At 45.7% G+C, this 17407-nt stretch overlaps 1 protein-coding gene across 1 annotated transcript in view; it reads right to left on the bottom strand.

Annotated features, from left to right (window-relative positions):
• The window catches only part of LOC135912854 (uncharacterized), a 132485-nt gene that overhangs the window by 55369 nt on the left and 59709 nt on the right, over positions 1 to 17407 (bottom strand). The window contains exon 2 of the mRNA XM_065445430.1: positions 285 to 845. Coding sequence (XP_065301502.1) covers positions 285 to 825 — 541 coding nt within the window. The 5' untranslated portion in view covers positions 826 to 845. The remainder of the gene's footprint in view (positions 1 to 284; positions 846 to 17407) is intronic.

Genomic DNA, 17407 nt, shown 5'->3' with positions numbered 1-17407 from the left:
GTGCCATACGATGCAAGTGCAAGGTGTCCAACGTTATCTGAAAAGAATACCCTTTTCCGTCAATTCAGGCTATGATGTCCGGGTCACCTCACTGGCCATGAGGGACGTTGAAGTCACGACCTGCGGTGTCGAGGTGCACCTCCGATTGGAACGGCATACTGGGCGTTCTCTCTTCCCCCTTTCATTTTTTCATCCCTTAACACTCTTCTTCATGTGCGCGGCAGCAAACCGAACGCGCGTCTCATTGACCACTGGCCTTTCCGTTCTCTCTCGACCGCACTCACCGAACATTGGCTGCTGCAGCCTCCTCCTCATGCTCCCAGCCGTGGAGTGGACAACGCGTCGCTTGGGCAGGTACATCATCACTTGGTCGGCCTCTTGCTCGTCTCCCTGCTCCTCCTCTCCGGCGTCCTCATCTGCCACGCCCCCGTTGCTGGCATCATGGCGGCTGTCGTCCCGCTCGTCGTCGCTGTCGTCGTCGAAGAATGAGGACGCCCCGACCAGGGGAGCTTCTCCTGGGTACTGCTGCTGTTGTTCGCCCAAGAGCGCGGGGAGCAGCCGAGCCATGCGACTGGAGAGGAGCCGGTAGTAGAGTCTCTCTTCTGGGCTGCTGCCGGCGGAAGCCACCAGGGGCCGCCCGTGGAGTTCCTCGGGGTCCCTCCGGGGAACGGAGGTGCGCTTGGAGGCCGCGTAGTGGTGCTGCTGGCCCTGGTGAGAAGAGGGGCCGGTGGAGCCGGGGAAGTGGGATGACCTCTGGACGTTGTCAAGGTCGAGGCCGAGCGCCAGGCCCGCCACCAGGACAAGCAGGGAGCCGCTGCGCAGCATGCCGGCGGCCGTGCCCTAGCCTGCACAAAGAAAGATGACAATAATATAACACAACTGCGGGGGTTTGTGTTTTGTTAGGTTTCAACCCATCTTTAATTCTTTCTCCCCTCCTTTTTTGCCTCTTATAAATCCACGCTATGGTTGGGATAAGCATCTATGATCGACGGCTACTGCAATATAAGTGTCTAACATGAAAGAATACTGGCGAAATAGGGTTCCAAGCTTCCTTGCCATACCTCGCAAGAAAGTTTTCACAGGCATAGAGCCACTCGTGTTGTTAGGTGCGTTCCGATTGGCAATTTCGGGAAGAAGTTAGCAATATCAACATCTGGAGTTCAGGAAAGGGTTATAAGCACTTCGGGTGGCGCGTTCAAGTCGTCTATTGAGATCACTAGCGTAGCCATAAAAAGTAAGGCGTTAATTAGTCCAATTTGCCTAATTACTCGTCTTATTAGTGTACCTGGAAATTTTCAAGCCTATGCCTTTATAGTAAAATCAACCGAGAGGAAATATTGAAACACATCATCTTTCCTATTTTATACTGTGGTATAGATGTTAGATAAACAGAGATAAAGTGCCTCAGAAAGACTGGCCAACTTTTTAAGGGCAAACCTAATACTGTCATAAGTTCTTGACAAAGAAAGGCCCACATATAGAAACGTTGGCTAGCCTTTCTCGAAGCACTTTATCCCTCTTTGTCAAACTTCTATACCGCTGGGTGATACTCCATCTGAGGGCCCCCTTTTTGATTTCCGCTTGTTAAGGAACTTCAAACACATTTCGTTAAACGCCGGCTATGCCCTCTAGTATACTGTTGTCATATCCCCAAAAGACGTTGTAAATGTGTTCAAGCAATTTAATTGACTTGTACATGTTCGGAATTATTTCCTTGTCCACATACGTTTTTATTTCAATGCAAATGAAGGCTGTATTGTTTTGTCACACTTGAATTAAAAATAAGTCATTAGTGAAATCAAGTCGCGTGTCCACTTTTGCTCCCGTCCACGTACTTATTCCGTGCTGTAATTCAAGATTTATGTTTATCTTTACACATTAGGCTTGAACAAAAAGTGCGCCAGGTGGTTGCAGGTCGTCTCGCGGGATAAATATTGGCTTCAGAATTGTTGCTGTTCGGATTTGTTGGTTAGACATAACACTGGCGGACCGAAAAACAGAGACAGAATACGTGCGATAACTATGCAACAAGTTTTATTTTGAGAAGTCGATGTTTACTTTCGTCTCTCGTCTGTTTTTCTGTTCGTCAATGCGTTCGTGCGCTATGATTTGTCACGATACCATCGGCTGTGTGAAGCCTTAACCAGGAAAGCCACCTGCGCAATGTGTAGGCAGACCGTTTGCACAAGCGTAGTGTGAGGCCCAATAGATGCTTACATATAGAATGCTGCACGGCTGACTGCCTGTCTGTTGTGGTAGCATCGTTAAGGGCGCTATCTTTAGGCATGACACAGCGAAAAAAGAACGCCTGAAGAGCTGACAAAACAAGCTCAAACCAAGGACTCGTTGTCCTGTGCCTTCCACCTTTGCATTGCTGACTTGAATTTGAAAACTTGTACATCATTCATTAGTATCACTGTGACGTGTGGTAATTCTTGTGTGTCTACAACTGTGTGCTTAGCTAAATATAAAATATTTGGTCCCACTGCCTCGTGAAATATAGAAAGCTAGCGCGAGCCTATGGACAATCAGTGGCTTAATTGCTCGGTTGACGGCCACAAATACTGAAGCAGCGACCCAATGACAGAAATAATACAACGACTACATCTAGTTGATGTGCGAGGTTACAAAAATATTGGTGATCTTATCCTCTGAACCGAGAAGTTTCATTGTGCTAACCGATTTTCTTTCTATCTAGTACAGAAAAGTAATCTTCCTGGTAGACTTGTAAATATTTTCGTAATCTGCATTGTGTGGAAGGTGCGTCCGCTGCAGGCGCGTGGTTAGAGAAAGGCTAAATAATAAATTAAAGGCAGAGAGGTTAACGAGGACTGAGCCTGGTTGGCTACTCTACACTGGGGGAAGGGAAAAAGGAGAGGGAAAGATTAAGAAAATAAGAGAAAGTTCACTGTGGATATCGCCGATGCGGTAAAAATTTTCAGCTCTATATCCACTGATGGTCACTCAGTCCGCATCACAGACGGTTGCTCAATTCGGTAGCTTCCAAATATCGCAGCAGAGCTCTTGCATCCTTTTGTAGCTGTGATATGCGAAGCCATGATCTAAAAATCTTCGCGGTGAATGGTGTTTTATCTAACTATTTAGAGCTCTGCAAAAGTGGTGTGTCACTCAATACCGCTCTGACCCTCGCGCAAAGCAGGCGACCATGACAGCTCCCAATGGCATCTTCAGCCTTTCCACAGCTGTGGACAGCGGTTATACTAGAGCTAATGAGAAGGAGTAAGTAATTGTGAGGGGGGGGGGGAGGGGGTAAGTGACCCCATCGTTTTCCTAGGAACGCGGCAGGCCTTAACGCGAGGAAGTTGGGAATTGTATGCCTCATTTAACCTACAGTGGTGCCCTTTTCGATCAGTCACACATGGTTTGAACATTTCGCGCTTGTAAGCCGCTGATGGCTCTGCAACCGCCACGGTCACAAAACAATTCTCGGGGATACAAACGAAAATAATCAAGAAAGAATAACCGCAGATGTAGACGAATGGAATGGACGCATATACTATCTTTCTGACTTGCTGAAAATGTGTGCGTTAATTTGACAGCTAGGTGTTTTTGCTACTTGCTTTTCCTTATTTTTTTCGCGAATACTGTAGCAAAAATCCTTCCCATCATTTTTCTCTGTTCCTTTTTTGCGGAAATTTCGCATCCTCAAAGAAAGCCCGCCCGTGTTGGCAGCGAGCCTCATACGTTGCTGCCAATCTGAATAGCTACCGGGAGCGCTAGCTCTCGGACTCCAAGGGACAAGCAGACGCGATGAGCGTATGATACGAGACTCGGGCCCTCTCGCTAAGCGCTGAAAATATTTGCCTTTTTTATTTTTACACGCAAGTGTTAAGTGCTGTTCCAATTCAGCGAAAATATATCGTGTACCTAGGCGCGTTCAATACCGCGTGCATGTCTGAGATTCGGGAAACAATAGGTTAGTACCAGGGATAATTCACACTATATCGTGCAACACAAAATTTTTACGAAAAGGGCATTGCAAATACACTACCAACATACCTTGCACCTAGTTTCTAGTGGCAACATTAGAAAATATAACGTAGACAAATTCCGAACAAAGAAGCTAGCTTATACACATCTTGAAAACGTACTCGGGGAACCTAAAACGCGAATAGATGTTGTTACTACACCCTCCATAACACTTCAAATGTTCAAGAAATTATCCTCAGCAACTTACGAGGCACGCTGCCGAAATGGGCTTTCTTTGAGGATGCGAAATTTCCGCACAGAATAAACAGAGAAAAATGACGGGAAGGTATTTGTTTAAAGTATTCACGCAAAGAATAAGGAAAAGCAAGTACCAACAATACCTAGCTGTAAAGTTAATACACAGATATTCAGCACGTCAGAACGATCGTACATACGGCCCTTCCTTTCGTCTACATCTGCAGTTATTCTTTCTTGCTTATTTCCGTTTGCATTCCCGAGCAATGTAATGCGACCGCGGCGGTAGCAGAGCCGTCAATTGCTAACAAGCGCGAAATGTTCAAACCGTGCCTGACTGATCGAAGAAGGCAGACTGCAGGTTAAATGAGGCATATAATTCCCAACTCCCTAGCCTTTAGGCCCGCAGCGTTCCCAGAGAAACTACAGGGTCAGTTACCCCCCCCCCCCCCCTCTTCCTCCTTCTCATTAGCTCTAGTATAACCGCTGTCCAAAGCTGTAGAAAGGCTGGAGACATCACTGCTCACGGCTTTTTTTTTTTTCCTTGACGATGGGGCATTTGGATTTGACATTCTGTGCACTACAAGTGCAGGCTTGGAGTGACGCCTGACATCGGAGAAAGATGCCGAGAGCGAGTGGGGCTATACTCATCCAGGTACAACTGAATTAGGAAGGCTCACTAAGCTTGAGCAAAGACACTGCTTCACCAGAACAGGAATTGGCCACCATGGTGCAGTATTCGGCCACAACCTCCCTGATGATATCTACAATTAACCCACGGGCCTCAGGCGGCGGTCAGACCTGTAACGCAGCCGAGAGTGCTAAGAATCTCTGGCTCCGGACAGGCCGCCAATGGAAAGTGACCCTGTCAACCTCATACAGCCGAACCCTGTCGAGTGAGGCTAGCTTAGCAGGACTCCTCGAGGAGCTACCAGACGCTGTTTAGGATATTATCGGCCTTAGCAAGATTAGAAGCACTGATGAGGCTTATACATTGCTAAATAACGGTCATGTCGTCTGCTATAGAAGTCTCCCTGACAAGAAGCAATACGGGGTAGGATTTCTAATCCATAAGGACATAGCGGGCAACATTGACGAATTCTACATCATTAACGAGAGGGTAGCAGTAGTCGTAATCAAACTTAATAAAAGGTATAGATTAAAGGTAGTACAAGCCTACGCTCCAACATCCAGTCACGACGATGAGGAAGTAGATCAGTTTTATGAAAATGTTCAATTAGTGATGGGAAAAGTGCAAACTCGGTATACTGTAGTGACGTCTATGCAAAAGTCAGAAAAAATCAGGCCGTTGAACAGGAAATTGGCAACTACGGCGTCGATTCTAGAAACACTAGAGGAGAGATGCTGGTGCAAATCGCAGAAAGGAATAAGCTGAGAATAATAAACACCTTTTTCAGGAAACGTAGTGGACCTGGAAAAGCCCTAGTAGTGAAAAAAGAAATGGAATCGTTTTCATACTTTCGGCGGATCCCAGCATAGTGCAGAATGTAGAAGTGATAGGTAGGGTAAAGTGTAGTGCTCATAGGTTAGTGAGGGCTAGGATTCACCTCAATTTGAACGGAGAAAGAGGAAAATTGGTCAAGAAGAAACAGGTCAACTTAGGGGCAGTAAGGGTTAAAGCAGATAAATTGAGGCTGGCACTTGAAAATAAATATGCAGCCTTAGAACAGAGAGATGATGATGGCTCAGAGTTAATGAATGAAACCTTAACGAGGCTGGCTTCAGAGGCAGCAATTGATGTGGGAGGCTAGACACCAAGGCAACCAGTAGGCAATGTCTCCCAAGTAACAAATGACCTAATAAAGGGACGACAAAGAAAGAACTTTTCCTACTCAAGAGATCAGATAGAATTCGCGGAACTGTCAAACCTGATCAACAAGGCGAAAATGAGTGATATTCGAAATTATAACGTGAGAAAGACTGAAGAAGCCGTAAAAGATGGACGCAGCCTGAAATCGGTGGGAAGGAAACTTGGCATAGGACAAACCAAGATGTATGCACTGAAAGATAAGTAGAGTAATATCATCAGTAATCTCGAAGGTATAATAAAGGCAGCGGAAGAATTCAATACTGACCAGAGGATTCAGGAGTACTGCATTCGAAACAATAACGAACAGGATACACAAGCGCGTGCTATAACTGGGGGTGAGGACAGAAGGAACTTGCAAGACATGAAACGGGGAAACGCGACAGGAGAAGATGGAGTGACAGTCGATTTAATTAAAGATGGAGGAGGCATAATGTTAGAAAACTGGCGGCTCTGCGCACGAAGTGTCTATCGACTGCAATGGTCCCAGAAAACTGCAAGGATGCAAGCATTATACTAATGCCCAAAAACGGAGACGTTAAAGAACTGAAAAATTATAGGACCATTAGGTTACTCCCAGTATTGTATAAAATATTTAGCACAATAATATCCAATAGAATAAGGGCAACACTGGACTCTAGTCAACCAATGAAAGAGGCAGGCTCCAGGAAAGGATACTCTACAATGGATAACATCCATGTCATTATTCAGGTTATCGAAAAACCCGCAGATACAGTAAGCCTCTCTATATGGCTTTTATAGATTACGAAAAAGCATTTGAATAAATAGAGACGCTAGCAGTCATAAAGGCATTGCCTAATCAAGGAGTACAGAACGCTTACGTAAATACCCTGAAAAATATCGGCAGAGATTCCCCAGCCACGTTAATTCTACACAAGAAAAGTAGAACAATATCTATAAAGAAAAGGGTCAGACAAGGAGACATAATTTCTCCAATGTTATTCACTGCGTGCTTGGAGAAATATTGAAGCTATTAAACTGGGAAGGTTTATGTAAGGACCGACGGCGAATACCTCAGCAACGTTCGGTTTGCCGATGACATTGTTCTGCTCAGCAATACTGCAGACGACTTACAACAAATCATTGAGGACCTTAACAGCGAGAGTGTAAGAGTGGGGTTGGAGAATAATATGCAGAAGACAGAGAATGATCAAGTCAGCCTCTAGAGTGTGTGAAGGAGTACGTTAACATAGGGGAACTAATCACAGGGAACCCCCACCACTAGAAGGAAGTTCACAGAACTATAATAATGGGTTGGATCGCATACGGCAGACATCGCGAGCTCCTGACTGGGAGCTTGCCGTTATCATTGAAAGGGAAAGTATACAATCAGTGCATTTTACGGGCTTTGACACATGGGGCAGAGACTTGGAGACTGACAAAGAAGCTTGAGAACAAGTTAAGGACGGCGCAAAGAGCGATGGAACGAAAAATGCTAGGCATAACGTTGAGAGACCGAAAGAGAGCGGTTTGGATCAGAGAGCAAACGGGTATAGAGGATATTCTAATTGACATTAAGAGAAAAAGATGCCGCTGGGCAGGTTATGTAATCCGCAGATTAGATGATCGTTAGACCATTAGGGTGACAGAATGGGTACGAAGAGAAGGGAAGCGCAGTAGAAGACTGCAGAAGACTAGGTTGCACGACGAAATTAGGAAAGTTGCACAGGTGCTAGTAGCAATCGCTTGGCGCAGGACAGGGGTAATTGGAGATCGCAGGGAGAGGACTTCGACTTGCAGTGGACATAAAATAGGCTGCTGCTGCTGCTGCTGATGATGATGAGAAGTGATGTCTTTCAATTGCAAATGATGGGCAGTAGCGCAATAGATCTTTTTCAGTCTCCTCGACACCTCAGGCATTGCGCTCGTCGCTATCAGTGATGGTAGAATGCGGCGTCGAAGCGTAAGCGGCCAGCATTATATCCTCATATACCAGCCGGTACCAGCCGGTACCAGCCGGTACCAGGTACCAGCCGCATTTCCATAGATGGGTCGGGGGAATGCATTCGATGTTGGGTGAATTGAGGTGCGTGCCATTTCCTCAATGTCATACGGTGCGCTAGGTTGCTTAAGTGTTGGGCTGCGTCAGTCCGATGAAGCGCGGATGTTTAGGTGGTCTCCTAGGGCGTGGTTACCGCATGGCTGCACACAAGAAGTGGACGCACCATCACACTCCGCTTTATAGGCTCGCTGGTAGAGACAGGGGCAGCTTTCCGCCTTCCGCTGCAGCCGTGGCCGTTGGGGACACAAAAAGCCAAGCGAGTGCCTAATAGTTCAGCTGCCGCCCACTAGTGCTCAAGCTTTCCCGCCAGTCTCATCTCGTGCACCCGCGCGGTGCGATGACTGCGACAGCATTGCCGAAGCTCCTGATTAGGCCAGCGTTGTGAGATGCCCAATGGCTGCTAGAGGGCTGTTCCTTCTGCTAAGCAGCCGTTGCCTTGCAAGCATCGTTGCGCCAGCATGTCGCAGTATAGCGTATTGCTAGGGATTAGCTAGGAGGCTTCCACTAGCGACGATAGTGCCATACATTTTGTAAAGAATTGATGTGCAGATTTATACTAATACTTATAAAGCAGCGCTGCAAAATTTAAACATGTACAGGGACATATAGGTGCTTTGTGCCTTTGGGACAGTTGTCATGAGGGGAAAAAACGCAGTAAGAATGCCGCAATAGCGCCCTTGGGCATACGCTTTTCGTAGCGAGGTCTCAAAAATTGATGCCTTTTATGCGATACGCGTGCATGTTTACAACGTCGTTAGGTGCTTTAGAATGCATTCCGCTACAAAGAGTTCACTTCACCTGTCACCATTGAGTCTCATGTTTCTTGGTTTGAGGCTCTTTTTTGAAGAGGTTCTCCTGCGGTGCCAGGCGAAAGATATGCAAATTTATGCAGGAACCAGCGTGAGGGACACCGTTGTTTCCACGAGGGACACTTGCCTTGTGGAAACATAGAGAGTGGTATCGTAAGTGTAACTCGTTTTGCAGTTGTTGCACAATATGGGTACTACGCTGAATAAGTGCTTGCGTAGACCATAACGTATTCCTACAGGAGCAATTCGCGGAGGAGTACAGGGCTCATCATACTGTCTAAGAATGCATGCCAACTTCTTACGAATGTGCACTGAATGTTTTCTATAAACCATGGCGTAGTCAGTTTTCTTAGCAGCATTTTTATTTGGCCCCTGCCTTGACCACAGAATCTACAATTTCACTGATCTCTCAAACTGTCAAGGTTGCTTTACAGACAGAAATAACAAATGCTTGCTTTACGCGAGCATGCAGTTTTTTGCCGCGGTTTTACTAGTGTCAGCAAATAGATGGAGCTCTCATAGCACTATCACTGCGGAAAAATTGATAACCAAACAAACATTCATAATGATGAAGAAATTTGAAATGTTGCAGAAAAGTTTGAAATGTTGCATGAAAACTGCTTAGCAATGATTGATACATCGACCATCGGCGAACGCTCATCGAAGGAAGACATGCATCTTTACAATATTGTGAAAGTTGGTTTGAATCGGAGTGGGCAGGGTAATGTAGAGTTTATCATTGGTTTCCGATTTCCAGATTAATTTCCAAGCAAGAGTAGCATACTCTGGAAAAAGCTTAACTTAAGCAGAAACGACAGAGTTCGGAAGAAGGTTTTCTTGAAACAATTATTATGGCTGCGAAACCCTTTTCCTGTTACACATTTGAGAAACTTGACAGCCCACAGAGACTTTGATTCCGGAACACGTATTATTCACAGCCTATCTCTCAACTGCACCTATTAAACGTACTCGTTGAAACAGTTTCGATGTAGCATCGAAAAAATAGTAGCGCGAAGTCATCTGTTGTACGCCCAAATCCAGGAAATTGGAGTCCCACGGCAAGGAAAGCTGGAAGGAATTTCTGGAGGTAGTCGACCCTCCTGTAAGGCGTCCGAAGCAAAAATTACCGCAAGTGAACCAGTTTTAACCCTGCACAATACAACACGGCTAAAAGTGTGACAGCGTGAGAAAAAGTAAACACGCATAGGTTGTATTTTATGATTAACGTTCCTTGTTTTGTACGAATATTCTTTAAAAAGCACTCACAAATAATATCGAATCAACAAAAACATGCAGTGATAGTGTAACTAAGAAATATTCATTTTCAAATTTCCTAGAACAGTCAAATATAGGATAAATTCAAGAAGCATCGATAACGACTGCATAAAGCAGCAACTTCTGGCACAAAGAAATTGTAAACTCTCAAATGCCGAAGCATAGTGGCCAGAAACTAATGTGTTGGGCAATAAAAGAAAACAAGTAGGTATATAAGTTTGATCGACTGCATTCATAGAGCGGGTGTCAGCTTAGCAGTGTACTACTAGAAAAATGGAACTGTACGCTTAAGAGCAGGCGTGATTTGAATGGCTGCTACGTAAGGTATGCGCTCCACTTACGGCGGCTGGTACGTCTACAGCCTAAATGGCGAAATCACCCATTCGGCTACAAAATTGATTACGTACAAAAATTCCTACCGGGAACAGCGAAGCACGCAAGTGCATAATAATTAACACGACGTCGCCGACATGCTTTTTCAGGCATGCACCACCGGTCATGTAAAGCATTGTAGTTTCAATGCGAGAGCTATTGCTCGAATGCTTGAGGTGCCTTGGCGTCTGTCCAGTGTACAGAACTGGGGTGTGATCTTGTACGCGTTCCAAACTCGAACGGAGGCGGTCCGTTCTTTCCGTCGCGAAACTGGCGGTCCGTTTCATTGCGTTCGTCCGATAGCAGACAACACGAAATGATTGACAGCAGATATCACTTCACAATTGACGTCATGGCGTTCGTCACCGTTCAAACTGACCAACTGTGTGCGGCTCGATAGAACGGACCGCCTCCGTTCTATTTTGGAACGCGTACAAGATCGCACCCCTGATGTAATATACGCCGTTTTGTACTTTACCACCAGTTTGTGACTATGACCTTTGGAAAGGTTTTGTAAACATTGTAACCATTTTTACGTAAACTGTACATTCGTATATCACGTTTTTTTCCCCCTTGAGATGCTCGAATAGATGAAGTTTACAGCAGTACTATATCTGTTTTGGGATTACAGTTACGGATTTGAATACTTCATGCTTCGATTTTTTCCTAACTTACCAGTTTCCGGGAAGTTTAGTAAAGAATGGCACGATTCACCTAAAAATAGAGAGCATTGAAATTCATGACGCGGTGGCCTCGTAAAATCGCTTATGTATTTTGCATGTATTTGAATGGTTACTTCGGAGTTTAGCTCGACCTAAATCTTCGGCCGCAGTGTTTTGTTTTTCTTGGTCTAATCCTCAGCCATCATTCCACCACTGAATGAAAACATCGTCGCTCACTGAGTGCAGGAGGGAGAGTGGTAATGTGGTGAGGAGTGCGTAGGAGTGCGAGGGCAGATAACTGCGCGTGCGTCAAGTGCTAAGCGCGGAGTGCAGTGAAAGAAGGATATTGCGTGCCTCCAGCTACTGGGGTGGAGGCGTTATCAAGTGAGGCAGAGAGGGGGGCGATGGGGATCTGCGGAAATCGGCGGCGCCAGCTGAGTTCATCTTGTGTTAGCGCGTTATTCATTGCGTATCACCCACTTCTCTTCCCAGATTAGTTGCCTGTTTGTCCTCGCTTCTTAATAAAACGAAATGAGACATCCAGCCAAACGTAGCTAAGTGATAGAAAGGAAACCCATACGGGTTCCTCGAAAGAAAAGCCTCGCAGTCGAGAAAAATTCGTCCTGGTATGGCACTCGAACCCAGGACCACCGCCTTTCCGCTGCAGCCGCTCTACCACATCAGCTAACCAGGCTGCTAGCAGATGGCAGGGCGAAGTCGAATTTATCAACTCGAAGCAAAGTCAAGAGTTTCACGTTATAGTCTCATTTTTCTGTTATTATGTTACGTCAAACTCTTGCCTTTGCTTCGAGTTGTTGATAAATTCGACTTCGCCCTGCCATCTGCTAGCCGCTTGGTTTAGGCGGGGGTCCTCGGTTCGAGTCCCGGACCACGACGAATTTTTCTTCTACAGCGAGGCTTTTGTTTCGAAGAACCAGTATCGGCTTCCTTTGTGGCACTTATCTACGTTTGGGTGGACGTCTCCATTTCCCTTTATGAATTACTTCTCTCCAGCTTGCGCAGAACTATTACGTCTTGTCCTCGCTTCATTCGCCCTTTATGTGTTTATACAAGGTGTCCGAGCCAACTATATATAGAAATGTCACGTATCAGAACAGAATAAAGGTTTCTTGTGTGCCGTCGCTAGGGGATACTAAGCGTTTTTTTCCATACGGCATAATTAGATAATTAGGTCTAATTAGCTAATCAACTTCTCAAATATTATAATTAAATTAAAGGTGTCAATGAGACAATTGTAGAGCGACATGAAAAACTCCCGATACAGATTTCTGTTGCTCAATACGTGCTTCATAAAAATGTTTTTTCCAGCGTGAAAGGAGCCCATACATGCACGCAAAATTGCCACGCGGCTGGCCGCTCGAGGCACTTCGCGTGTATCCTGCGGGCTTCTTTCACGCTCGAAACAACAGTTTTAAGTAGCAAGTATGGGTTAACAGAAAGTTGCATCGGGAGTTTTTCATGTCGCTCTACGATTTTCTCATTGACACTTTTCATGTAATTACAATATTTGAGAAGATAACTAAATAAATAAGACTAATTATCTTATTTTGCGGAATGAAAAAAAAAATAGTTCGGCTGTCGCCTAGCGAAGGCAAGCAACATTACCTTGGTTCGCTCCAGCTACGTGGCATATGCATATTTTTAAACTCTGGCTAAAATTAGCTGAGGCACCCCATATAATACGCTGCCTACGAGGATGCGTGTCATGACGCTTCGATTTCTGCATGGAAGCAGCACTTGCTGAAATGGAAGTATTCTGCCTTACGTGATTTGCAATACAGCTTGCGTGAATGAACAAGTGGCAACCATGGCTTACGTGTCTGTAAAAGGCGCGTATGTCATACACTGTTGAAGCGAATTGGCGAACGTGGAGTTCATGAAAAGTGACGTTCCTCAGTGGTCTTTACGAGATAGCCAATTGAAAATTACATTGCGCGTGCATTCCTAAAAGGAATATTAAGAAAGCTTTTCCGTGTAAAAATGAAGTTAAATATCTAAACACTACTTCTATCAGTATATTCATGGATAGATGGAAAAACTCTGAGCACGCACATCACGCGTCTTCACCCTGCCAAACTGCGTGGTCAGATATTTTCGCCACCTGCCAGAGACCACTGACTCGAGACTATTTGACATCAAAATTAAACTAGAGAATCTTACGTGGCAAAACCATGATTTGATTATGAGGTATGCCATAGCGGGGTACTTCGGATTAATTTTTATCACCTAGGGTTCATGAAAGCACACCTAAATCTAAGCACACGGGTGTTTTTTTTTTTTCTATTTCGCCGCCATTGAAATACAGCCGCCGTCGCTGGGATTCGATCCTGCGAGCTCGTGCTTAGCAGCGCAACACCAGAGCCGCTATGTCAGCGCTGCGGGTGACATGTTTGTTTGCGCATGCGTTTGCAGATGAGTTGACTACCAGTACTACGTCTTGCAGCGTGCATGTCTTTCACCGTTCATTTCACTATTCACTGTTGCACCGTACGCCAGGCGAGCCCCGCCAATAGGCAGAGCAGCAAACGTTGGTGTGCCTTATCGTCTTTCCAGGACTTTTAGTGACTGCTGCTACCGTGCTTGCTGCATACAAGAGTGAGATAATGCACACACAGGCAATCAGGCACAGAAGCGAGGATCTCCGGCCAAATTATTTTCCGGTGATGGTGCAGGCGCACTCAGCTGCACGTTATTCCCGCGCTTCAGACAAGTGTGTTGGCGGTTGGTGTAAGTTTCTTCGACACCTTATCCGAAGCCACACCCTGCGCCATTGAATGCACCAAAACTGGATATTGATGTCAGTATCTCTAGTCTTTCTGTATGCAGAAAGTAGAGAAATTTTTTTTTCAATCACATGGTTCATGGTATCATAGAAATGAACACATTCCTTCCTGAAGAAGACCCATCAGGGACCGGTGGCACTTATCATCCAAGATTGACCGTTCGCTGTATGTGCGTTGGTCTGTCCCTGCGCCGAGAACTCAAGCACTATCCCTCTTATGGCTTTTGTCTTTCAGCGCAACCACAGCAGATGGCAAGCATCCTTTGTGGACGTGGAGGCAGAGCCCTTTGGACACTTCACGGTGCCTTCAGTTACTTGGGGCCCCAGACATATCCAACATCAGAATTGGTTAACCCCACCTTTTTGTGAATTATACTAGCGTAGACATGATTTTGTAAACACGAGTCAAGAATGTAAGCGTCTGGTATGAAATACAATTCCATGTGCCTATAATGCAACATCGCTAGGAAGACTACTGAGGTGAGGGCAGTATTATCGCGGTGGCCCTCTGCAACTGAGAAATGAGATTGGTGCGCCCAAAATTGCCTAACAATAAGCGAGCCTGTAGAAAACCTCGAAAGCAAAGTTCGCTGCGTTTCCAGTGCGATGCTGCTGCTAGTGGTTCATAGTCACTGAAGATCGAATAGGCCTCAGATGGGGTATTTTGTTTTGACTGCTCTTATTTGTTCCTATTCTTACAATTTAAAGAGGGCTTCCGTAAGGCATTGACGAAAGAAGCATGGATTTGTTCAATGTAAAACTTCAGCAAGCTTATGCAGTCAGCATCCTCTCAAACTTACGGATTGAAGCTTGCGTGCTAGCCATGGCACAGTTTCAGCAGTTTCGGTGGATGATGACATTCTCCTTATGACAGACGACGCGACATAGCTGTGGAGCGCCAGATACAAAAAAAATATGCATATCCCCCGCACTGTGGGAATCGACATAAGCGATGTTTTCTGTGCCGTTTGCTTTGATTGACAATAATTAGCGGTGATGTTGACGGTGAATATTTAATTTCTTCAACGTTTTGTCAACACGAGACTGATGAGTTGATGTTAAACGGTGCTTTGCGTGCACCATTGTTGCTTGTCTGCGTCGTACACAAAACACGAAGGTAGAGGTCTTTGTTAGATGTGTTGTTGGCGCCATATTTCATAACCTCTGGGAGGGTGGAGCATCGTCATTTCTTCACATGGCACATGGCATCGTGGAAGAAGCATTAAATTTGACTTCAATTATGAGGCTGTACGTACCAAACTAAGAATCCGATTATGAGGCAGGCCGTTGTAGCGCACTGCGAATTAATTTTGGCACAGTGGTGTTATTTAGTGTGCCCCTAAATCAAAGTGCGCGAGCGTTTTTTTATTTCGCCCCCGTAAAAATTCGGCTTCCTTGGTCAAATCCTTGACCTAGAGCAATGCCATAGACGCAAAGCTATCGCAGCGGCCACAGAAGTGTTGATTTGACGTGCGACCGCTTCCGTTGTGTAGCTTAGACCCTGCGGTGCGCTTTAATTAATGTGGCTCTGCTTCTAAACGCCCTGCTTAAGTTGTCTGCTAGACATGCCTGCATGATTTTAACTTTCAGAAAAAGCAAAACGCACCGTACCTCACTCTTAAGTTTATCCAGTGTTTCCTTGCCTTACCATGTCACCTTTTCATTACTCACCCCCTCCCGTTGAATCTGCATGGAAACTGCAAACGAAGATCGGCAAGGCTGTCATTCACTCGCTTCGCGACTGCGTAGGCTCAACCCCTTCTCTGCTTTTTCTTCCGCCTCCTCTTTACCAGTCTTTCTAGCTTCTCTCTGGACTTGCACGTTGCTAGAAAGGCAAGCGCTTGCGGGGGTTCATGGATAATTAGGGATGTCAAGAGTCGGTCAAATCCGCGACGACCCGGGCGATGTGGCGATGACTCGGGAGCTCCAGTGGGCATTGTGCACATTCGACGTGGTGCGGTCCAAACGAGTTTCTCGCGTCCCTTTTCTTCTTTGACTCGCTCCTTCCATGTACGAGTATATGCACCCTCTGACCCACGCCCTCTCCGCGGTGTGCCGACAGAAGCAGCCACAGCAGCACCACCAGCAGGAGCGGGAAAGTCGAAGAAGAAGGCAAGGAAAGTCGCTTTAAAAAATATCTCACATGCCGTGCTAGTTCTCGAATTTGTGGCTCATGACGTCATAAGAATCGAACATTGCCTAGAGGTAGCTTTCGTTCTCGTAGTTACACGTACGGTGCCGTTGAAAACCGGCACATTTCTAAGGACATCACGGCGGTAATTGGTTGATTTATAAGGCTAGAAGATTTTGCTTTACGCTGCACTAAAACTGCGAAATACTTTCCTGCTGTGCTTATTTTGAGGTCACGAATGACAGAAGCCTATCAGGCTGAAAGGTTTTATGACACGAAAATATAGAACGTACAGCGCTAAACAAAAGAACTGCAGGAACGGTAGATGTCAATATTAGTGTGAGAAAAGAAATTTCGCAAGGAGTAAAAGTTTTTTTAAGTGTACCTCTGACGTCGCTAAGCGAAGCCTTAAGCTGTGCTGCATAAGGAGTTTACACCTAACTGACACAGAGTAATATTTCTGTATTACCTTATGCTTCTCAGTGAGCGAGCTTCTGTTAAGATGCTAGTAAGCAACCTCCCTACATACAATGCCTTAAGAACCAAATTCAAAAATAAACCGCAACGAATTTTTGTATGCACTAAGTGCATACAAGCCATACTTCCTTTGAAGGATTCCTTAAAACAAGGAAATATTGTTAGAAGGCCGCTGCCCCTCGCCCTCCCCCCCTTTCCGGAAAGTCCACCAGAGCGGTGCGCATATACAGAATGCTCGGAATGTCGATAATGCATTCCAGGAGCCTTTGGGAAGAAAGCGCGGGAGCAAATATGATTCTGCGAAGGGGAGAGAAGCGCGAAGGCGGGGCATAGAAAAGCGCCGCTGTCATGGAGACCGCTCTGTCCTACATTGCGCAATACCTGCAGGCATACCATGCGGCCATTGGAAGCGCTTATATGTGGGCTTGTGGAATTCTTAGCTGCCCAACCCGTGTTTGGGTCCCCAAATTCCCAGTGAAGAGGCCCGTCAGGGCGGTCATGGCCATAATGTTGAGCTGACTGGCCATCGTGCCAATTTCAGATCCTGCAGTCCTTACGGTAAATTAATTAAAGCACACTCCATCCTTCATTTTCATTCAGCTTTATTCCCCGCAATAAATAACTAGTGAAAAAATTATCTATCCTCATTTCTTTCGCTCATTACCCGTTCCTCATCCTCCTCAAGCACATGAGCACATTGCAATCTAATTGTTTCGGCTATGTCCCCCCTTCTTTTTAATTTATCATTACCAGAATTTTCCAAAGACCAGTCGTCATGTAGTGCAATTCTACTTCCTGAGTTAGGCCTTCCTGAGTGGCGGACATAACATGTAGGAGAAATA

Source organism: Dermacentor albipictus, chromosome 1 (genome assembly GCF_038994185.2).
Source record: "Dermacentor albipictus isolate Rhodes 1998 colony chromosome 1, USDA_Dalb.pri_finalv2, whole genome shotgun sequence".
NCBI lineage: Eukaryota > Metazoa > Arthropoda > Arachnida > Ixodida > Ixodidae > Dermacentor > Dermacentor albipictus.
This window is presented reverse-complemented; position numbering and strand designations above follow the sequence as displayed.